Source organism: Osmia lignaria, chromosome 7 (assembly GCF_051020975.1).
Source record: "Osmia lignaria lignaria isolate PbOS001 chromosome 7, iyOsmLign1, whole genome shotgun sequence".
Taxonomy (NCBI): Eukaryota; Metazoa; Arthropoda; class Insecta; order Hymenoptera; family Megachilidae; genus Osmia; species Osmia lignaria.
The window spans coordinates 2873135-2890843 of NC_135038.1; the positions used below are offsets into that span (position 1 = coordinate 2873135).

General features: G+C 39.9%; 1 protein-coding gene across 2 annotated transcripts in view; it reads left to right on the forward strand.

Annotated features, from left to right (window-relative positions):
• The window catches only part of LOC117609657 (metabotropic glutamate receptor 8), a 218235-nt gene that overhangs the window by 181431 nt on the left and 19095 nt on the right, over nt 1-17709 (forward strand). For both annotated transcript variants that reach the window (XM_076689003.1, XM_076689004.1), the window contains exons 10-11: nt 6873-6999; nt 17135-17246. In XM_076689003.1, the coding sequence (XP_076545118.1) occupies nt 6873-6999; nt 17135-17246 (239 nt within the window). The remainder of the gene's footprint in view (nt 1-6872; nt 7000-17134; nt 17247-17709) is intronic.

The following is a 17709-nucleotide window of genomic DNA, read 5'->3' on the forward strand; positions in this document are numbered from 1 at the left end:
ATTGGGAATTCGTTTTAAAATTGTGACGGATTGTAAAGCCTTCGCCCTTACCATGAATAAGCGTGACTTGTGTGTGCGTGTGGCAAGGTGGGCCCTTCTATTAGAAGAGTTCGATTATGTTATCGAGCATCGGTCAGGCGGAAAAATGACTCACGTAGACGCTTTAAGTAGGAATCCGCTCCCGTCTTGTCTACTGATAAATGAAGATGATGACCTCATGACGGTCAGAATCCAAAAGGCGCAACAGGATGACGAAAAGGTCCGACAAATTTTTGAACTGGTTGAACAAGGGAAGATGGACAGCTATTTAACGAGAGGTGGATTGCTTTTCAAAATAGTCGATGACGATATTCGATTGGTCGTCCCCAAGAGTTTGCAAACACAACTCATAAGACGAGTTCATCAGAACGGGCATTTTTCGGTAGCCAAAACCAAATCACTTTTGAAAAGAGATTATTGGTTTCAAGGACTAAGACCCAAAATTGAAAAAACGCTTAGAAACTGCATCGATTGCATATTGGTGGAAAAGAAGGCAGCGAAGCAGGACGGTTTTCTTTCCCCAATCCCAAAAGGTGAGGTGCCACTGGACACGTACCATATCGACCATTTGGGGCCTCTGTTTTCGACAAAAAAAAGCTATAAGTATATTTTTGTCGTAGTTGACGCATTTACCAAATTTGTTTGGTTATATGCAACTAAAACAACGAGCACGGGAGAGGTGTTGCGACACTTAAACAAGCAAGCTGTTACATTCGGAAACCCACGGCGTATTATCTCCGACAGGGGGACGGCGTTCACTTTTGGTGACTTTAGAGACTATTGTGTTAGCGAAGGAATCCACCATTCATTCATCGCAACGGGGATTCCAAGGGATAACGGTCAAGTGGAGCGGGTCAATAGGACGCTTATTCCGCTTTTAGCTAAACTATCGGCGCCTAAGCCAGAGGAATGGTACCGATATTTGGATTCAGTGCAGAGATACCTTAACGCCACGCCTCACCGTAGTATCAACACGACGCCATTCCATTTATTTTTTAGAACACGGATGCGGACTAAAGACGACGCGCAGGTTCAGGAGTTGCTCGAGCAAGAGCGGGCAGAAGCGTTTCAAGAAAAGCGGAGCGAGGAGAGAGAAAAAGCAAAGGAGTGCATCGCAAAGGTACAAGAGGAAAACAAGAAAGGTTTTATTAAGAGAAGAAAGGAAGCTAGGACGTACCGCGAGAATGATTCGGTGGCCATTAAACGGACTCAGCTGGGGCCCGGATTAAAGTTAGCGGCAAAGACCCATACTGTAAAATATTGTAAAAACGTTACGCAACGATCGGTACGACGCGAGAAAGTCGGGAATCACGAGGGATCGCGCCAAACATCAACAGCGGCAGATTACATGAAACCGTGGGTCGAAGCGGATTCCGATACAGCTGAAGAAGAAAGTGACCTCGAAAATGAAACGGAAAACAGCATCTGAGGACAGATGCAAGAGCAGGATGGCCGAGTGTGGTGTGTGTATGTGGGCGCGCGAGCGGCTCTTCGGAGTAGGCTCTGCGGGGGGCGCGCCAAGTAAAGCCGAGTATCCACCTGTATCAAACGCCCGTATCGTATCACCGTTCCGAACCCTTTTGAATAGGCAGGCGTTGGCCCGTTGCATGCAACGGCGTGCTGTGGCTCGGACAACATTTCTTCGTTTCTTGAAAGAAACTCCTATAGGCGAGAAGTTTTGATTTCCTGCATGCTGTTTCTTTATTGTAATTGTCCTAATCATATCGTGTTTGGTATCATTTTAATCAGAAAAACGTCACAAATATCTTGGTAAAAGTTTTATAAGAAAAAAATGAAAAATAACAAAGTTCAGTCATTGCATTAGTATTATCTCACTGATATATCCGATTCTAGATCATATTATCTCGAGCCTCAAGTGTCATGTTTCCACTTGACATAGCATTTCGGGCCTTCGCCTGGGTATGTTGTTTTTACGTTTTAAGTGGTCTCCGAACCTATCCTTTGAACAGCAAGAAACCGACAATTTTCGGATCGGCCCGTTCCTTCACCTCCGTATCACAGCCCAATAGAACTTTCGATACTCGGCAACGGAAAAATCTCTGCAAAATTAACATTGTCCTTTTTCAATAATGACACAGGTGATTATTAACATTGCTGTTTTACGTACAGCGTATCGCCGAAGATAATTGATCTGTTTCAATATATTTAAACGATAAAATTTATCTACATAAAATTAGATTAAGTTCATAAATAATTTCATCGATTTTGAAATGAATCCAATAATACCGCAAGATTTCAAATAAATTGAAACCCAAGTGACGGCACGAAACGCTATGTCAAGTGCAAACGCATGAACCTTTCCTTCGATGGAACGGCAAAGAACCAAGAAATTTTTCGGATGGGTCCGTTGCCTCCGTTCCTTTGGAACGGCACACAGCAAAACGAAACTCCTCGCGTGTAGTGGCCCAGTCCTATTGCCTAACCGTTTCTATCAAGAAACGAAGAAATGTTGGCCGAGCCACAGCACGCCGTTGCATGCAACGAGGCAACGCCTGCCTATTCAAAAGGGTTCGGAACGGTGATACGATACGGGCGTTTGATACAGGTGGATACTCGGCTTAAGACGTCACGGTACGTCGATCATCGGTGACCGACATGGCAATCGACACGTTAATTTACCACTGGAAAAGTTAACAATTTATCAAGATAATGTTGCAACCTCTGTTTTTGACACGTGTCAAGAGGAGACTATTTAATCAATATTCGCAGTCTCTATTTAACAACCAGAGTTATATCATAGTTTTAGCTTACAGTAGCAGTTTTTCGCTACGTTGTATTAATATAAAGGATGTTCCGCCATATGTTGTATAAACGGAAAGGTGGTAATTCTGCATGAAAAAATAGGTTGAAAATATAGGAGACAATTGTTTTATGCGAATTTTCATCGCCGAAAAATTGAAAAATTTTTTTAAGGCACGGTAAATGACAATTTCAATAATCCCTTTATTAATTCAGTATAATTAATGGACGTAATGAATGAATAAATATAATTACGTAACAGAGTGATGGAGGATGCTGATCAATAATTTACGTATTTTAACGGTATTAATAACTTCATTTATTAATTTAACACGTCCATTAATTAATTAATTAATAATGATTATTAAAATCGTTGGTAACTGTTTATCGCTTACTCGAGGCGATCGGGGCGAACAATGTTTCAAACTGTTGAGTTTATTAAACAACTTGAGGCAAAAAACGTAATTTATTAAATTAATTTGATTCTAAGAACGTCTCGATCGTCACCCTTCTAATATTCTCTTTTAAATAAGCTCTCAGATTTCCGAACTATTTATAAGAACAGATAAGGGTGTCGGACTGTCCAACTGTTTTTCTTACCAAGAGTTTAGTTCTGTTGCATCTTACGAAGTCTTTAGATGTACCTTCCATGAGATTTATAATAAAGTTCATTTTTCAATTTAAAAGTAAAGATACGGCCTGTTATTTATTTAATAATCATTTCCTAATACAAACTTTCAATCTTTCAGTTGAAGGGGAAAAGTAGCACTAGAATCCTTGAAAATCTGTGTGAAAGTCAAATCGCTTATGTTGCAATATAACAAGAGTTCACTGTATATAAAAAACTTTATTCTACATTTTTGACTTATTCTTACACCTAAACTCATCCCCTCCGTGATTTTACCATGACTTTCGGGACTCTCTATCAGAGTGTAACGTTTAAGTACGAATGGTCAAATATCTCGTAAAGGGTTAAAGCTATCCAAAAACTGTTTCTACAAAACTTGTTTAATTTCAGGAGGCACGTTATGTAGTGCAAATGATGTTCTGATAGGTGAAGTGGTGGAGGAGATTTTGAAACCAAAATAATTTTTTTAAATGGCACACTATTTTTCTATTTATAATATTGCAATGGGTGTTGAGACGAATTCAACGACCTACTACATTGCATCATTCCATTAGTCAGAACCATACATTTTTGCGATTGAAGTAGCATCAGTGTGCACGGAGAACGTTGGCTGCAGCGCGCCACCTCAAAGGGGGATTGCTTCACATCATGCGACTGAATTTTATTTGAGAAGGCAAAAGCCAAAAGATTTTTAAAAAATGCAGTTTTTCTTGGGGTGATATTCTGCAATGTCCTCGAAGGCAGTACATACGAATTACGTTCAAGAATTGTGATTGCGACAGAAAAAATATCAGAAACAACATTAATAAGTGTAGAAAAGGAATTTCGAAAAAGACTGCAAAAGTCTATTTTCAACGACGGCAGACACGTTGAAGAATAAGGTAAATAAAAAACTATTTAATAAATAATTATTACTACAAATCCATCAATAGAAAGAGAAAATTAATGTTGTAGACATGTTTGATTGGAAAATATAAGGAATCTGTTAAATAGATAGGATTTATTGGACTAGATAGGATTACAAGGTTTAGGATACAGTTTCTTTCATTTATTCGTACACAACATTCTACGGTGAGTGTTCCGACCGTTCGACGGAACAGATGTACGAGAATTTCTAAAGGGAGTTTATGACAGTTCTTCGACGAAAAGCTATTTTTGAGTTTAGACATTTTAGCATTTCCGGGCAATAACCGTTTACCTTTTTTGAACAATAGAATCCGATTTTAGTTTTCGTTTTCGTCCTCAATAGCTCCGCTCATGTCATAAACTGGGTTTTCCGAAGGGTAAATTAAAATTTCGGTATTTTGTAACGGTACCCCAGCCTTCGAGGGTCAACCTGGATGGAAAAACCCCGGCGTAGCCGGACTTTCGAGGTGCTCGTGCACTCACCGACATCGCCCCACCCTCTCTAGACGAAGACGCGCTAAGGGCGCTAGAGAGGGTGGGACCAATTTTCAGGGGGACACGCCGATTGGAATTTTGACTTTTCGTAGGAAAACCAATTAACGCGTTGTCCCCCAACTCGACATTTCCAAGAGAGATGATATAGAGGCGTTCGTAACTCGACGAGGGCACTTCGGCTCCTACTTCTTCTTGTTCTTACAAGTTTTCGGTAACTAGAAAAGGAATAATAACTGCGACATAGCCATCGTTTCGGGCACGTTTTTTTTTATCATCTGATCTCATCGTCTTTTCGGAGACCAGAATAGACAATTAATTAATGGAAATTAATTTTGAAATTAATCCGACGTTTCGGGCAACCCACGAAATTGCCACGAGTCACGACAGTGAGCTCCATGCTTATATTTCTCCCGTTCGATAGGCGTCCAGGTATTATCGCCGTACTCTCCGTGTCGGTCGAGCGTCCAGGAACAGGTCTCCCGTACTCTCCCTTCTTCCGGTAGGCGTCCAGGATTTGACGCCGTACTTTCCTGTCGGAGTCCCTAACCTGTCGACCAAGAGCGGTCGATGGTCTTATCTCGTCCTCTCTCTCGACTAACAACAGGCAAATTAGGCCGAGTTAGGGTTCGGCAACTACCAATAATTTTTTTGGCTTTTCAGTTTTAGTTCCTTGATGACGGACAGTATGTAGATAGCGCTACTACGATGACAATCAGCGCCGCCTACATTGGCGTTGATTGGCGTTGATTGGCGTCATTTGGCGTGGTTTGGCGTCATAGCGTCATAGCGTCCATTTTGGTGGAGTCCAAATAATTAATAATTATTAATTTATTATCGTATCCCTACAGGTGGCTGCTTTAAATCACAAATTTATGATTTAAAGATAAGAAATCAGCTAAATCATAAATCTCTGATTTTTAGCAGTCACTTTATGACTATCCAAAATTTCGTATTCTATATATATACATATATATATCAGTCTGAGAAATACTATATATATCAGAGGCATATACTTATATATATATGTCTACTTTTAGTACACTCGTGACGGATGGTTAGTAGATGGCGCTACAGTCAATGCTAGACTTTTTGTAGAAGGGAGTTTCCGACCCCTGGGCCGAGTCGATCGTGAGCCCTTAATTTATATCCATTCATTGTTATCCGCGGCCACCGTAATCAACGATCGCGTCGTTAAGAATGAATTTGGCGTTTTCCGCGCTCGCGTTTCGCGTCTCCGCTCGCGCCTCGCGTTTCTGCCTCCCGCGATAGACTATAATTGACTTTTTTTCGAAATTGTCTGGACGCTTCTAGACCGCGTCGTTTTCGCAAAGTTTCTTTTTTACCGTTGATACAATGTCCATTAATAATTGCCTCAACTAATTTTTAATTTGGTTTTCTATAGCATCAATATCCTCCCATAGTATTTGGGTAAAATCTGATTCCACCTAACACAAGAAAATAACACTCAAGCGATATGAAGCAACCTTTGACTGCAGCCAACGTTCCCTGTGCACACTATGCAACTTCAATCGCAAAAATTTATGGTTCTAACTAATGGAATGATGCGATGTAGCAGGTCGTTGAATTCGTCTCAACGCCCACTGTAATATTATAAATAGAAAAATACAGGGTGCCATTTAAAAAAATTGTTTTGGTTTTAAAATCTCCCCCACCACTTCACCTATCGAAACATCATTTGCACCACATAACGTGCCCCCTTAAATCAAACAAATTTTATAGAAACATTTTTTGATAGCTTTAACCCTTTACGAAATATTTGACCATTCGCACTCAAACGTAACACCCTGCAAATAAATAAATAATAATAATTATGAAATAGATCATTTTAATACTTTTACCACCTTTTCTTTCTCCTTTTCCCACGCACTACCGCGTGGCCGAAAATGTCGAAAATGTTAATATTAATAGCCACTCAAATATTGGTTAAAATAAAACTTAATAGTCATATTTATATAAATATATTAATTTTAAGAAACTATCATCTTCCTTGACAGTAATTATACTTTATTCAAATGATGTTTAGGTCGTCAGGGTACTGAAATTAAATTTAAATCCGATGGCGATGCATATGGATTTTATAACATCTACCAATATCAAAGGAACAACGACGGACGTTTTGATTATGTTCTTATCGGTACATGGAGAGAGGAGTAAGTACCCGAATATTTTAATACAAATATATGATCGAATATGCAGTAAAACCTGGATAAATGCAACGAAAGAATGCTTGGATAAGTGCAACATCGCTATCCCCTCCACTTGGGGGGATCCCCCTAGGCGAACCGAGCCGCTCGACGAGGAAACCGTGTAATATGATCCGACCGTAATATCGGTGTGACTAATACTAATTGAACGATAAACCTTTTTTATTTTTAACTTTTTCTTAATGAAACGTTTACTAACGCATTTGTGAGATTTTTCTGATTAAAATGACACCAAACACGATATAGTTTGAATTATATTTATTTATTAACATAATAATAAAAGGATAATAAAAAATAATAGTGTACATTATAATAAATATTGTAGTATTCTAATTAAAATGATACTAAACACGATATAGTTTAAATTATATTTATTTATTTATTTATTTAGAATATGCTGCTGAACTATTGACTGCTGAAGTGCTTTATGATGTTAGGAAATGTCCGTGATTTCTATGAAACCGGACAGTATCTTCCTATTGAAAATTAAAGTAATTTACAAGCTAAAAATAATAATAGAATAATAATAGAATAAATAAACAATAGTAATAGAATAAACAACATAGAATTGACACCACGACTGAATATAAATGATGTGTACGAACGCAGAATCGATATGTCGGCTGAATACAAAAGATGTGTACGGACTCAGAATCGACACCTCGCTTGGATAAATGCAACATTTAAATGCCCAGAATCGACACCTCGCCTAGATAAATGAAACCTTTGAAAACACAGAGCCGACACGTCGGCTGGTTTTGGTTTCGACTCTCTTGCCTTTCGCCAACTTTTAACATCAATTTTAGCAAGTAATTATAATTCAAACTATATCGTGTTTGGTATCAGTTTAATAAACAAAATGTCATCAATCCGCTGGTAAAAGTTTCATTAAAAAAAAGTCAAAAATAAAAAAGTTTTATAGTTGAATTAGTATCAGTCACACTGATACGTTCCGGCTTTTTCCTTTGATCATTGGGCCTCTCTCTCTTTCCCCACTGTCTGTCTCTTTCTACGTTCACGCTTGGCTGGGGTCGCCTGTAACCCGAGATTCGACAACTCGCTTGGATAAATGCAACCACTGAGTCCCAATCTCGGTTGCACTTATCCTGGTTTTACTGTATTTATTAATTTATTTCTTTTGAATTTTTGTAAAATCTAATTAATAAGAATAAGGAATTTACGAAATATTTTTGAAAACTTTGAGATCGGTTGTGGAATCGGTGGCGGTGAGAGGTATGCGAGGTTGAGTTGTACATACATATACAGTAAAAGCTGGTAATATGCAACAAACATTGGGACCCAGACGTTGCATATATCCAGTCGAGGTGTTTAATTTCGGGTTACACGCGACGAGCAGCCAAGCGTGAACGTAGAAAAGGACAGACAGTGGTGAAAAGAGAGAGGTCCGATGATCAAAGGAAAGGGCCGAAACGTATCGGTGTGACTAATACTAATTCAACTATAAAACTTTTTTATTTTTGACTTTTTTTTACTGAAACTTTTACTAACGCATTGGTGAAATTTTTCGGATTAAAATGATACCAAACACGATATAGTTTGAATTATAATTACTTGCTAAAATTGATGTTAAAAGTTGGCGAAAAGCAAAGGAGGATTGGAAATGAAAACCGGTTGTCGGCTCGGGTTTCAAACGTTGCATATATCCAGCCGAGGTGTCGATTCTGGGCATTTAAACGTTGCATATATCCAGTCTTGGTGTCGATTCTGCGTCCGTACAAATCGTTTGTACCGTGCCGCGATACCTATTCTACGTTCGTACACAACATGCGACGTGTAGCATGTTGCATGTTTGACGCATCTTTGGTGTACCGTCTGCCTTATGTTTGGTATCATTTTAATCAGAAAAATCTCACAAATGCGTTAGTCAAAGTTTCATTAAGAAAAAGTTAAAAATAAAAAAGTTTATCGTTCAATTAGTATTAGTCACACCGATATTACGATCGGATCATATTACACGGTTTCCTCGCTGAGCGGCTCGGTTCGGTTTAGGGGGATCCCTCCAAGTGGCGGGGATAGCGATGTTGCATATATCCAGCCAAACTTTCGTTGCAAATATCCAGCTTTTACTGTAGGTGTGGGTGAAAAAGAGAGAAAAAGAAAGTGGGAAATAGATGTAGTCACAGAAAGAGGTAGAAAGATGCAAAAAAGGTTGGAAGAAGTAATTGAAGAAAGGGTAGGGATATAAAGAAGAAAAGAGAGTGTGAAGAAGGCGTAGCTGGGTGAGGTTAGGAATAGAGTGAGAGACAAGAAGCCGTTGATAGCGGGAAGAAGTGAACCGAAGTGAGAGACATCTAGAGAAAACGAGGGAGAGAAGGGTGTAGGAGAGGTCGGTAAGGTCAGTAAAGAAGGAGAAAGGAGAAAGGTATTTAATATTACCAGAGAATGGAAAAGAGTAAGGATGGGAGAAAACAGAACAAGGAAGAGAAGAAGCAGGGAGAACGGATAAGGGAGAAAGAAGGAGTAGACCGACGAATGTGGAGATGATGAGGAAAAAAAGGAGTATAAGTGTGGGAAGTATGGTGAGCCTAGAGGAAATGTAGAAAAGGAAGAGAGAAGAGGGAGCAGATGAAGAGGAGGTGGGGGAAAAGGCCGGGGGGATGAAAAGTCAGGAGCGTGGGTGGATGTTCAAGGAAAGCAAATTGGTGGAAAGATTTTCGAAAAAGAAGAAAGAGAGAAATGTAGAAGAAGGAGAATAGGGGAGATAAAAGATATGATTAAATAATTAGGGGAGAGGATGGAATCAAATATGAGAGTGCTAGGGAAGGAGCTGGGAGGGGAGATAGATAAGTTAAAAGAGGAAATGAAAAAAAGAAAAGATAAATGAATGGAACAGAAGAGGGATATGGAAAGGAAAATAGAAATTTTAAGGAAGAAAGTAGAGGAGTTGGAGAGGGGGGTGAAGGAGAACGCAAGGTGGAAGGAGCTGAATGAGAAATCAAATAGATAGAGCAAGCGACAGAAGGGAAAAGAAAGGGGGAGGTATGTGAGGAAATATTAGGGGAAAGAGTGAGAGTACTAGAAAGGAAACTGGAGTGGAAGGAAAAAGAGGAAAAGAAGAAAAATATAATAATTAAGGGAATAAAAGCAACAAGAGAGGAGATTAAAGAGAGAACGGAAGAGATTTAAAAAATAATTGGGGTGGAAGAGGCAATAGAGGAGACAAGAGCGGTGGGGTATATAGAAGATAGAAAGGAAGTGAATATGATACAGATGAAGTTAAAGTCGACGAAACACAAAAGAAGAGTGATGGAAAAAAAGAAGGCACTAAAAGGTAGAAGGGAAAGAATACAAGAAGATTTGACATAGAGGAAAAGGAGGATACAATGGAGGTTAAGGAGAGTAGCGAAGGAAGAAAGAGAGAGAGAAAAAATGTGTTGGTAAACTATGGGAAAATAAGAATAGAGGGAAAATGGTGGAGATGGGAAGAAGAAAGAGAAAATCTAAGAGACTGGGAGGGAAGAGAGTGGCGTCAAAATTAGGGAGAGAACTATAGCCAGGAGGAAGAGGTGTAAGGGATAAGAGAGGAGGAGAGAAGACAAAAAGCAGAAAAGGAGAAAAGAAGGAGCAGGGGTGAAAGAGGACAGAATGGGCGGAGGAGAAAAGAGAGCAGGAGAGAAAAGAAGAAAGAGGGAGAAGGGAGAAAAGATGACGAGAAAAAAGAAAGGGGTTAAGAAAATAAGGGTGGTGGAAGAGAGACCTGAATGGGTGGTAGGATTTTGGAACTGCGCCGGTGTTAGAAACAAAGACGAAGATTTTTGGGAAACGATAAAGAAATGGGATGTGGTGGTGCTAATAGAGACATGGTTGGAGGAGAAGGGATGGAAAAAGACGAGAGAAAAAGGATACCCAAAGGATATAGGTGGGAGGCACAGCTGGCTGAAAGAAAGAATAGAAAGGAGAGGGCAATGAGGGGATGCTAATAGAAGTAAAAGAGAATATGATAAGAAAGGAAGGAAGGATAATAAAAGAGGAGGGAAGAGAGAGCTTCATAGTATCGGAATTCAATGAAGGGGAAGAGAAATGGAGAGTGGTGGGGGTGTACGTGAACGGAGATATGGAAGCAAAGATGAAGGAGCTGAGAAATTGGATGGGAGATATCGGAGGAGAAAGGAAGACGATTGTTATTGAAAGGAAGCGATTTCAACGCGAGAACGGGGGAGGAGGGAGGTGGAGAAATATGGGCAGAAGGAGGAGAAGAAGAGGGAAAAAGAAGCTCAAAAGACAGAAAACAAAACGTCGAAAGGAGAGAGTATTGTTGAAGGGTCTAAGGGAGACGGGATGGATGATACTGAATGGGGGACGAAAAAAGAGAATTTACACATACAGGAGCAAGAGGGGACACGGTGATAAACTATATACTAGTGGATGGCGAAAAGAAGGAGAGAGTCAAGGGAATGGAACTAGAGGATAAGATTGATTCAGATCACCATCCACTGATAGTGAAACTGGAAGGTGGGGACAAGGAAAGAAAGAGAGATGGGTAGAGAAGAAGAATGGGGACGAAAGGAGATTGGTCGGCACAGGGAAGGGAGAAATTCAAGAATGAGATAGTATGGAAGAAGACGGAGAAAGGAAAAATAGTGGATGATATGGGGACGAGAGGAGATTGGTCGGCACAGGGAAGGGAGAAATTCAGGAATGAAATAGTATGGAAGAAGACGGAGAAAGGAAAAATAGAGGATGATATGGAGATAATGCTAGAAGAATTTAGAAAAGGGTTAAAGAGAGGAAGTGAGGTAGGTGCTGAGGAATTGGAGAAAGGAGAAGATGGATGGGGAAAGCTACAGAAAGGCGGAAAGGGAATATAACAGGTCGTGTGAAGATAACAAGAAGGAAGAAAATGAGAAATTCATGAGAGAGGCGGAGGGAGCTAGAACGAAGAGAGAAGTGCGAGAGATAATAAAGAGAGGAAGAGGAGAATGCAGATTAAGAGTTTATTAGGAGGGACGGAGAGAAGGATGGTAATGGGAGGAGAGAGGAAGGTAGAGGGAGATGAGGAAAGAGAAATCAGTAAAGAGGAGATAAGAAAAGCGTTTGAATGGACGTGGGAGACATGCAATAGGGTTTGCAAGGGAGAGGGGTGGCTGGAAAGATGGAAAGAAGGAATAATAGCACCAATAAGGAAGAAAGAAGAAGGAAATCAGGCAAGCGATTACAGAGGGGTGACGCTAATGCCTACGCTGTATAAGGTTTATGCAGCAGTGCTACCGAAAAGATTGAGAGAGAAAGTAGAGAAAAAAGAAGGAGAGGCTGGAAATTGCCAGCCAATCAGACGGGTTTCAGGAAAGGGATAGGTACGACAGACAATATACCATATGTGCTAAATTACGTTGTAAATAGACAGATAAGGAAAGTGAAGGGTAAGCTGATAGCGTTTTTCATAGACCTAAGGGCTTTGATTCTGTGGACAGAGGGGTGGTGATGGAAGCGTTAAGAGAGACAGAGAGAGGAGTGAGAGAAGGGCTAAGGAGAAGGATAAAAGAACTGCTGAGAGAAACTAGAAGCAGGGTAAGGACAAGCGAAGGGACAACCGAGCCATTCTGGTCGGCGAGACGAGTAAGGCAAGGATGTCCAGCCCCATATTGTATAACCTGCTAACCGCAGATATGGAAGAGGAGTTGAGGAAGGAAGGGAGAGAGGGACTCAGAATAGGGGAAAGGAAGATATACACATTCGCGTACGCAGGAGATGTAGTGTTGTTAGCGGAAGAGGAAGAGGATATGTGCTGTTATGATAGTGCTGCTTAAAAGATTAGAAAGATACTTGGATAGGAAGACACTGGATCTAACGATAAATCAGAAGAAATCAAAGGTGATGAGGTTTAGAAAAGGAGGTGGAAGATGGAAGAAAATGGATTGGGTCTGGGAGAGAAAAAAGTAGGGGAGGTATTTAGAAATGTACAAATTTAGATATTTGGGGTATACGTTCAGGAGAAATGGAGAGAATGAACTGCATATAAAAGAGAGGATTAAGAAGGCATGCATGGTGATGAGGCATAGGAGGTGTGCGGCATAGGAAAGAGAAGATTCGAAAAGGACTGGAAGAAGAGGCTGTTTGGACAGTAATGGCCTATGGGACGGAAGTGTGGGGGTGGAGGGAGTGGAGAGAGATAGAGGCGATATCTAAGATGGACAATAGAAGCGGACTGATGCACGCCAGGATATATGAGAAAGGAGGTGCAGAGACTGAAATTAAGAACAAGAGCTGGGAAAATGGCGTGGGCGTTCGAAAGAAAATTATGGGAGGGAAGAGGAAGCGAACTGGCGAGAAGCTGTAGGGAGGAAATGATAAGCGGGGAGCAAAAGGAAGGAAACTTAAGTAAATGGGAAGAGGAAGGAAGAGATACAGGAAAGAAAAAGATGGGAAAGGATAAAGGTATAAGATGGTGAAGAAGCCAGGAATACCGAAGTATTTGAAAAAACAGTGGACGGAGATAAGATGGAGAAGGGTGGCAAGATTTAGATTGGGAAACGAGGTGAAGAAGGCACAATACTGGGAGAAAGAGGAGAAAAGGAAATGTAGAGTATGTGAATGGGAAAGAGAAACATGGGAATGTTCCATATATGTATATGGGAGGGGTGCAGGATAAGCGAAGAGAGAAGAGAATGTTGTCAGGAGAAAGTGGAAGAGTTGCTGGGAAAAGACGGAGAGGGAGAGAAATGGATGGAGGAGATGGAAAGAACAAAGAAGTGCAATAGATTGAAGGGGTGACTAAAAAGGGGAATAGAAGCTACGAGTGACGTAACGGAAGGGAAGAAACGGAGCGAGGGACAAGGGGCGCAGAATACAAGATAGAGGTGAAAGGAGATGACAAAAAGGGAATTTGAGGAAGATAAAGAGGAAGGAGTATGAGAGGAGGAAACGAGTGGAAGACAGGGGATAAAAAGCCGGCAGAGAAACAGGCGCATTGTAATAGAAGGAAAAACAAAGAAGAAGAAGGAAGAAGGAAGGAATGAAATGAGGCTATAGGAGGCGGGTAAGCGAGAGACCGACAATATCGGCAGGACGAAGAGATGGGATATGGATAAGCAACAGGTGGTGGCGACACTTGAGAGACAGATAGTATTTACCAAGGCGTAGTGTAGCCATTACATGCTAATTGTAATCGTGAAACAACGAAGAATAACGTAGAAGTTAGGAAAGCGGAGAGAAGCAATAGAAAGGAGGTTAAAAGTGACAGAAAGTGTTAAGTGATAAGAAAAGTGTCAGGATGGAGTGGGAATGGCGAGAGGAAATACTGAAAGAGTTGAAAAAGATAGGAAAGAGTATAGGAGAAATAAAGGAAGAGATGAAAGGATGGAGAATAGAAAGGGAACAAGGGAGAAAAGATAGGGAAAGAGTGGAAAATACAAGAAATATAGGAGACAGTGAACATTGGGAAACTGAGGAAGAGGAGACAAAGAACGAGGAGAAGAAAAAGACAAAGGCGGCAGAAGGGAAAAAGAGTGATGAAGAGAGGAAGTTGGACGAAGAGGAAGTTCGGCGGCGGGGGGAGGAAGACGAAAAAAATGATGAAGAAGTGTTGTGTAGGAAAGAAGAAAGCAAGAAGGAAATAGGTGACAACGACGAAAAAGGAACGAAGGAAACGAGAGCGGGGGGCGAAGAGAAAAAAGGAAAACGCGAGGAGAGCAGGGAGGACAAGGTAAGAAAAGAGGAGGAAGAAGGAAGAATAGAAAGATGGGAAATGAATCGTGAGAGAGGAGAAACGGGAGAAAAAGAGGAGGAGGAAGAAAGGGAGAAAAAAAGGTTGAAGATCTGCAGGACAAAGAGAGAAGGAGTAAAAGAGAATAGTTGGGAGATGGAGGAAGAGGAGAGGGGGGCCATGAGAGAGATCAAGGAAACAGGAAGGAATAGTGATGAAGAGGAAATGGGGAGAGGAAGGTGGGATAAAGAAGGGAAGTTGACAGCAGGGAAAAGAGAGACGGAAGAAAAAGGTGGAGAAGAAAATAAAAAGAAAAGGATGAAGGATAATGAAGAAAATGAAAAGGAGAAAGCGGCAGGAGAAATGAGCACATGGGGAAAGGGATCTGAGGGTAAAAGGGACAGCAATTGGAACTGGGCTGAAGACGTAGAAGAGGCAGAAGAAGAAAAGAGTGGAAAAGAGGAGAATAAAGGGAGGCTGGAGTGGGATAGAAAGAAGAAAAGGAAAAACTGGGGGACTGAGAGAGAGAGGAGGGAGGAAAGAGTGAGAAGAGAGAGGAAGAGAAGGAATTTAGTATGGAGAGGCATAGATGGAGAAAGTAAGGAAGAGAGGATGAGGAAATTAAAGGGAATAATGGAAATGGAGCTAAGAAGAAAGGTGATAATAAGGGGGGTGGAGGAAAGGGAGGGAGATAGGGGAAGAAAGATAATGTTAGCAGTTTTGGAGAAGGAGAAGGACAAAGAAGATCTGTTGATGAGAAGAGAGAAGATAAGGCGAGATTGGAAAGTTTGGGTGGATGATGACTTTACAAGGGAGGAAAGAAAGCTGAGATGGCTAGTCAGAGAAAAGGCAAAGCGGGAAAGAGCATTGGGGAAATGGGTCATGTACAGAGGCACAAGATTATGGATAGAGGGAGAAGAATGGATATGGATAGAGACAATGAGAACATGGGCAAGGAGGACAAGCGGGGTGGAGTGGAGAGTGAAAAATAAGAAATAGGAAGAAAGAAGAGAGAGGAAGGGTAAGACGGAGAAGGGAAACACTGGAAGGAGAAGAGGAAGGAAGAGGGATAAGAAATAAAAACAAGGAGGACAAAGGAGAGTACAGTGAGAAGGAGGAAGAGGAAAGGGTAAGGGGAATAAAAAGAGGGGTGGGAGAGGAGACAGATTACAATCTTACACATAAGGTTTTGCAAAGTCATGTTAAAAATTGGTAAAGGTTGGGACGCTACTAAAAAGCGTCTATGTAACCCATAAGGGAGTGATTAGTGTTTATTGAATAGTGTTTAGGTTTGAACAGCGTTATAAAATAAACGGCATTAATGATACACAAAAACGAAGGAAACTACCTTTTCAAATAAATAAAAAGGTGGTTTTTAAACTTGTACACCTGCAATCAAATTAGGCTTCTCCAAAGTAAATGGCGATGTTTCGTACCACCTAAATTGAACATCTTGAATATCTTGCTTACTTTTTCTAATAGAGAAAAATGTCAGACGGAAACATTATTTTATTCGAAAGTGCAAATATTATGATGGTTAAGAAATTTTTTTCAAGATCATTTTTCCGAGATTTCAAGGTCATTGTAGTTTTTTTGAATGGGATAACATATTTTCATCATCATGGCATGATTACTGAGGTCAAGACAACCTATGATACTGTGACCTTTATGTGACCTTGAGTATAAAAAATTCATAAAAACTAGATAACTGATAGACAGAGTGAAATAACTGATAGAAAGATTAACGGAGGAAATTTTATTATAACAAGTGTTGAAAATGATGTCCAGCAGCTTCGATGCAAATTTCTAAACGATTAATCTATCTATCAGTTATTTCACTTTATCCGTCAGTTACCTAGATTTTATGATTTTTTTATACTCAAGATCACATAATGTTAGGTTTTTGGATTCGTCTTGACCTCAGTTATCATGCCATTATAATGAAAATATGTTGACCCATTAAAAAGGACTACAATGACCTTGAAATCTCGAAAAAAATGATGTTGAGAAAAATTTATTAACCATCATAATATTTGCCCTTTCGAACAAAATAATGTTTCCCTGTGACATTTTTCTTTATCATAAAAAATAAGCAAGATATTCAAGATGCTCAAGTTATGTGAGACACCCTGTATATAGAAGCCACATCACTTGCGTATAAAAGATTACGCGGAAAGAATTAATATTTATTTCTTATTCATATTTCTTAGTTCTATATTAAATCTTTATAATATGTAATAATTACTATTTCTTTTTCAAAATTTACTTTCCACATTAAAATTGTCAAAATTAAGAATTTGAGAATTTCTGCCTTTCCTAGAATAGCCTGATTTGATCGTTAGTATACTGTTATTCAACTCACTGATTTAATTGATTTCTTTTGCCAAAATCTAATATCTTTTTAACTTTTTTTCTTAGATTATCACTTGATATTAATATGACAAAATGGACAGGAGGTAATGGTGAAATGTATATTCCTCGAAGTTTGTGCAGTGAGAACTGTCCGCTGGGCCATGTTCGTAGTTTTCAGGTAAGAATCAAAGAAATTGTTTATTGTACATAATTTTCTGTTTTACATTTGTTAATAGAACATACAGCATATGTCATTGTTTAAAAAAATGTGGGTTGTAAAAATGATAAATTCTTGATGATAATCAAAATTCACCAACTTGCGTTGTGTGGTAATTATTGTTAATAGGTATATTAGTAATCAATATGTTCTCTTTTCTTACACTTTCGCCGAATGCTTAAGCTTATTTTTCCTCGCACTTATTCTGAATCGCTAAGCTGGTATTCTACAGAGAAGGATCCCCTAGGAAACGCTCCCCATTTATCAACAATACCCTACATCCCTTTTCCAACCTGTGGGATTAAATTTAAGTGCGGCGCTTCCGTATTGAATGAGTTTTGGCTCGCCAATTTGGCTTATCTGTTGCTTCTTCGATGCGGGAACATTGTTCCCTCGCTCTATAGCGGTATCTTGATTAGGTCTT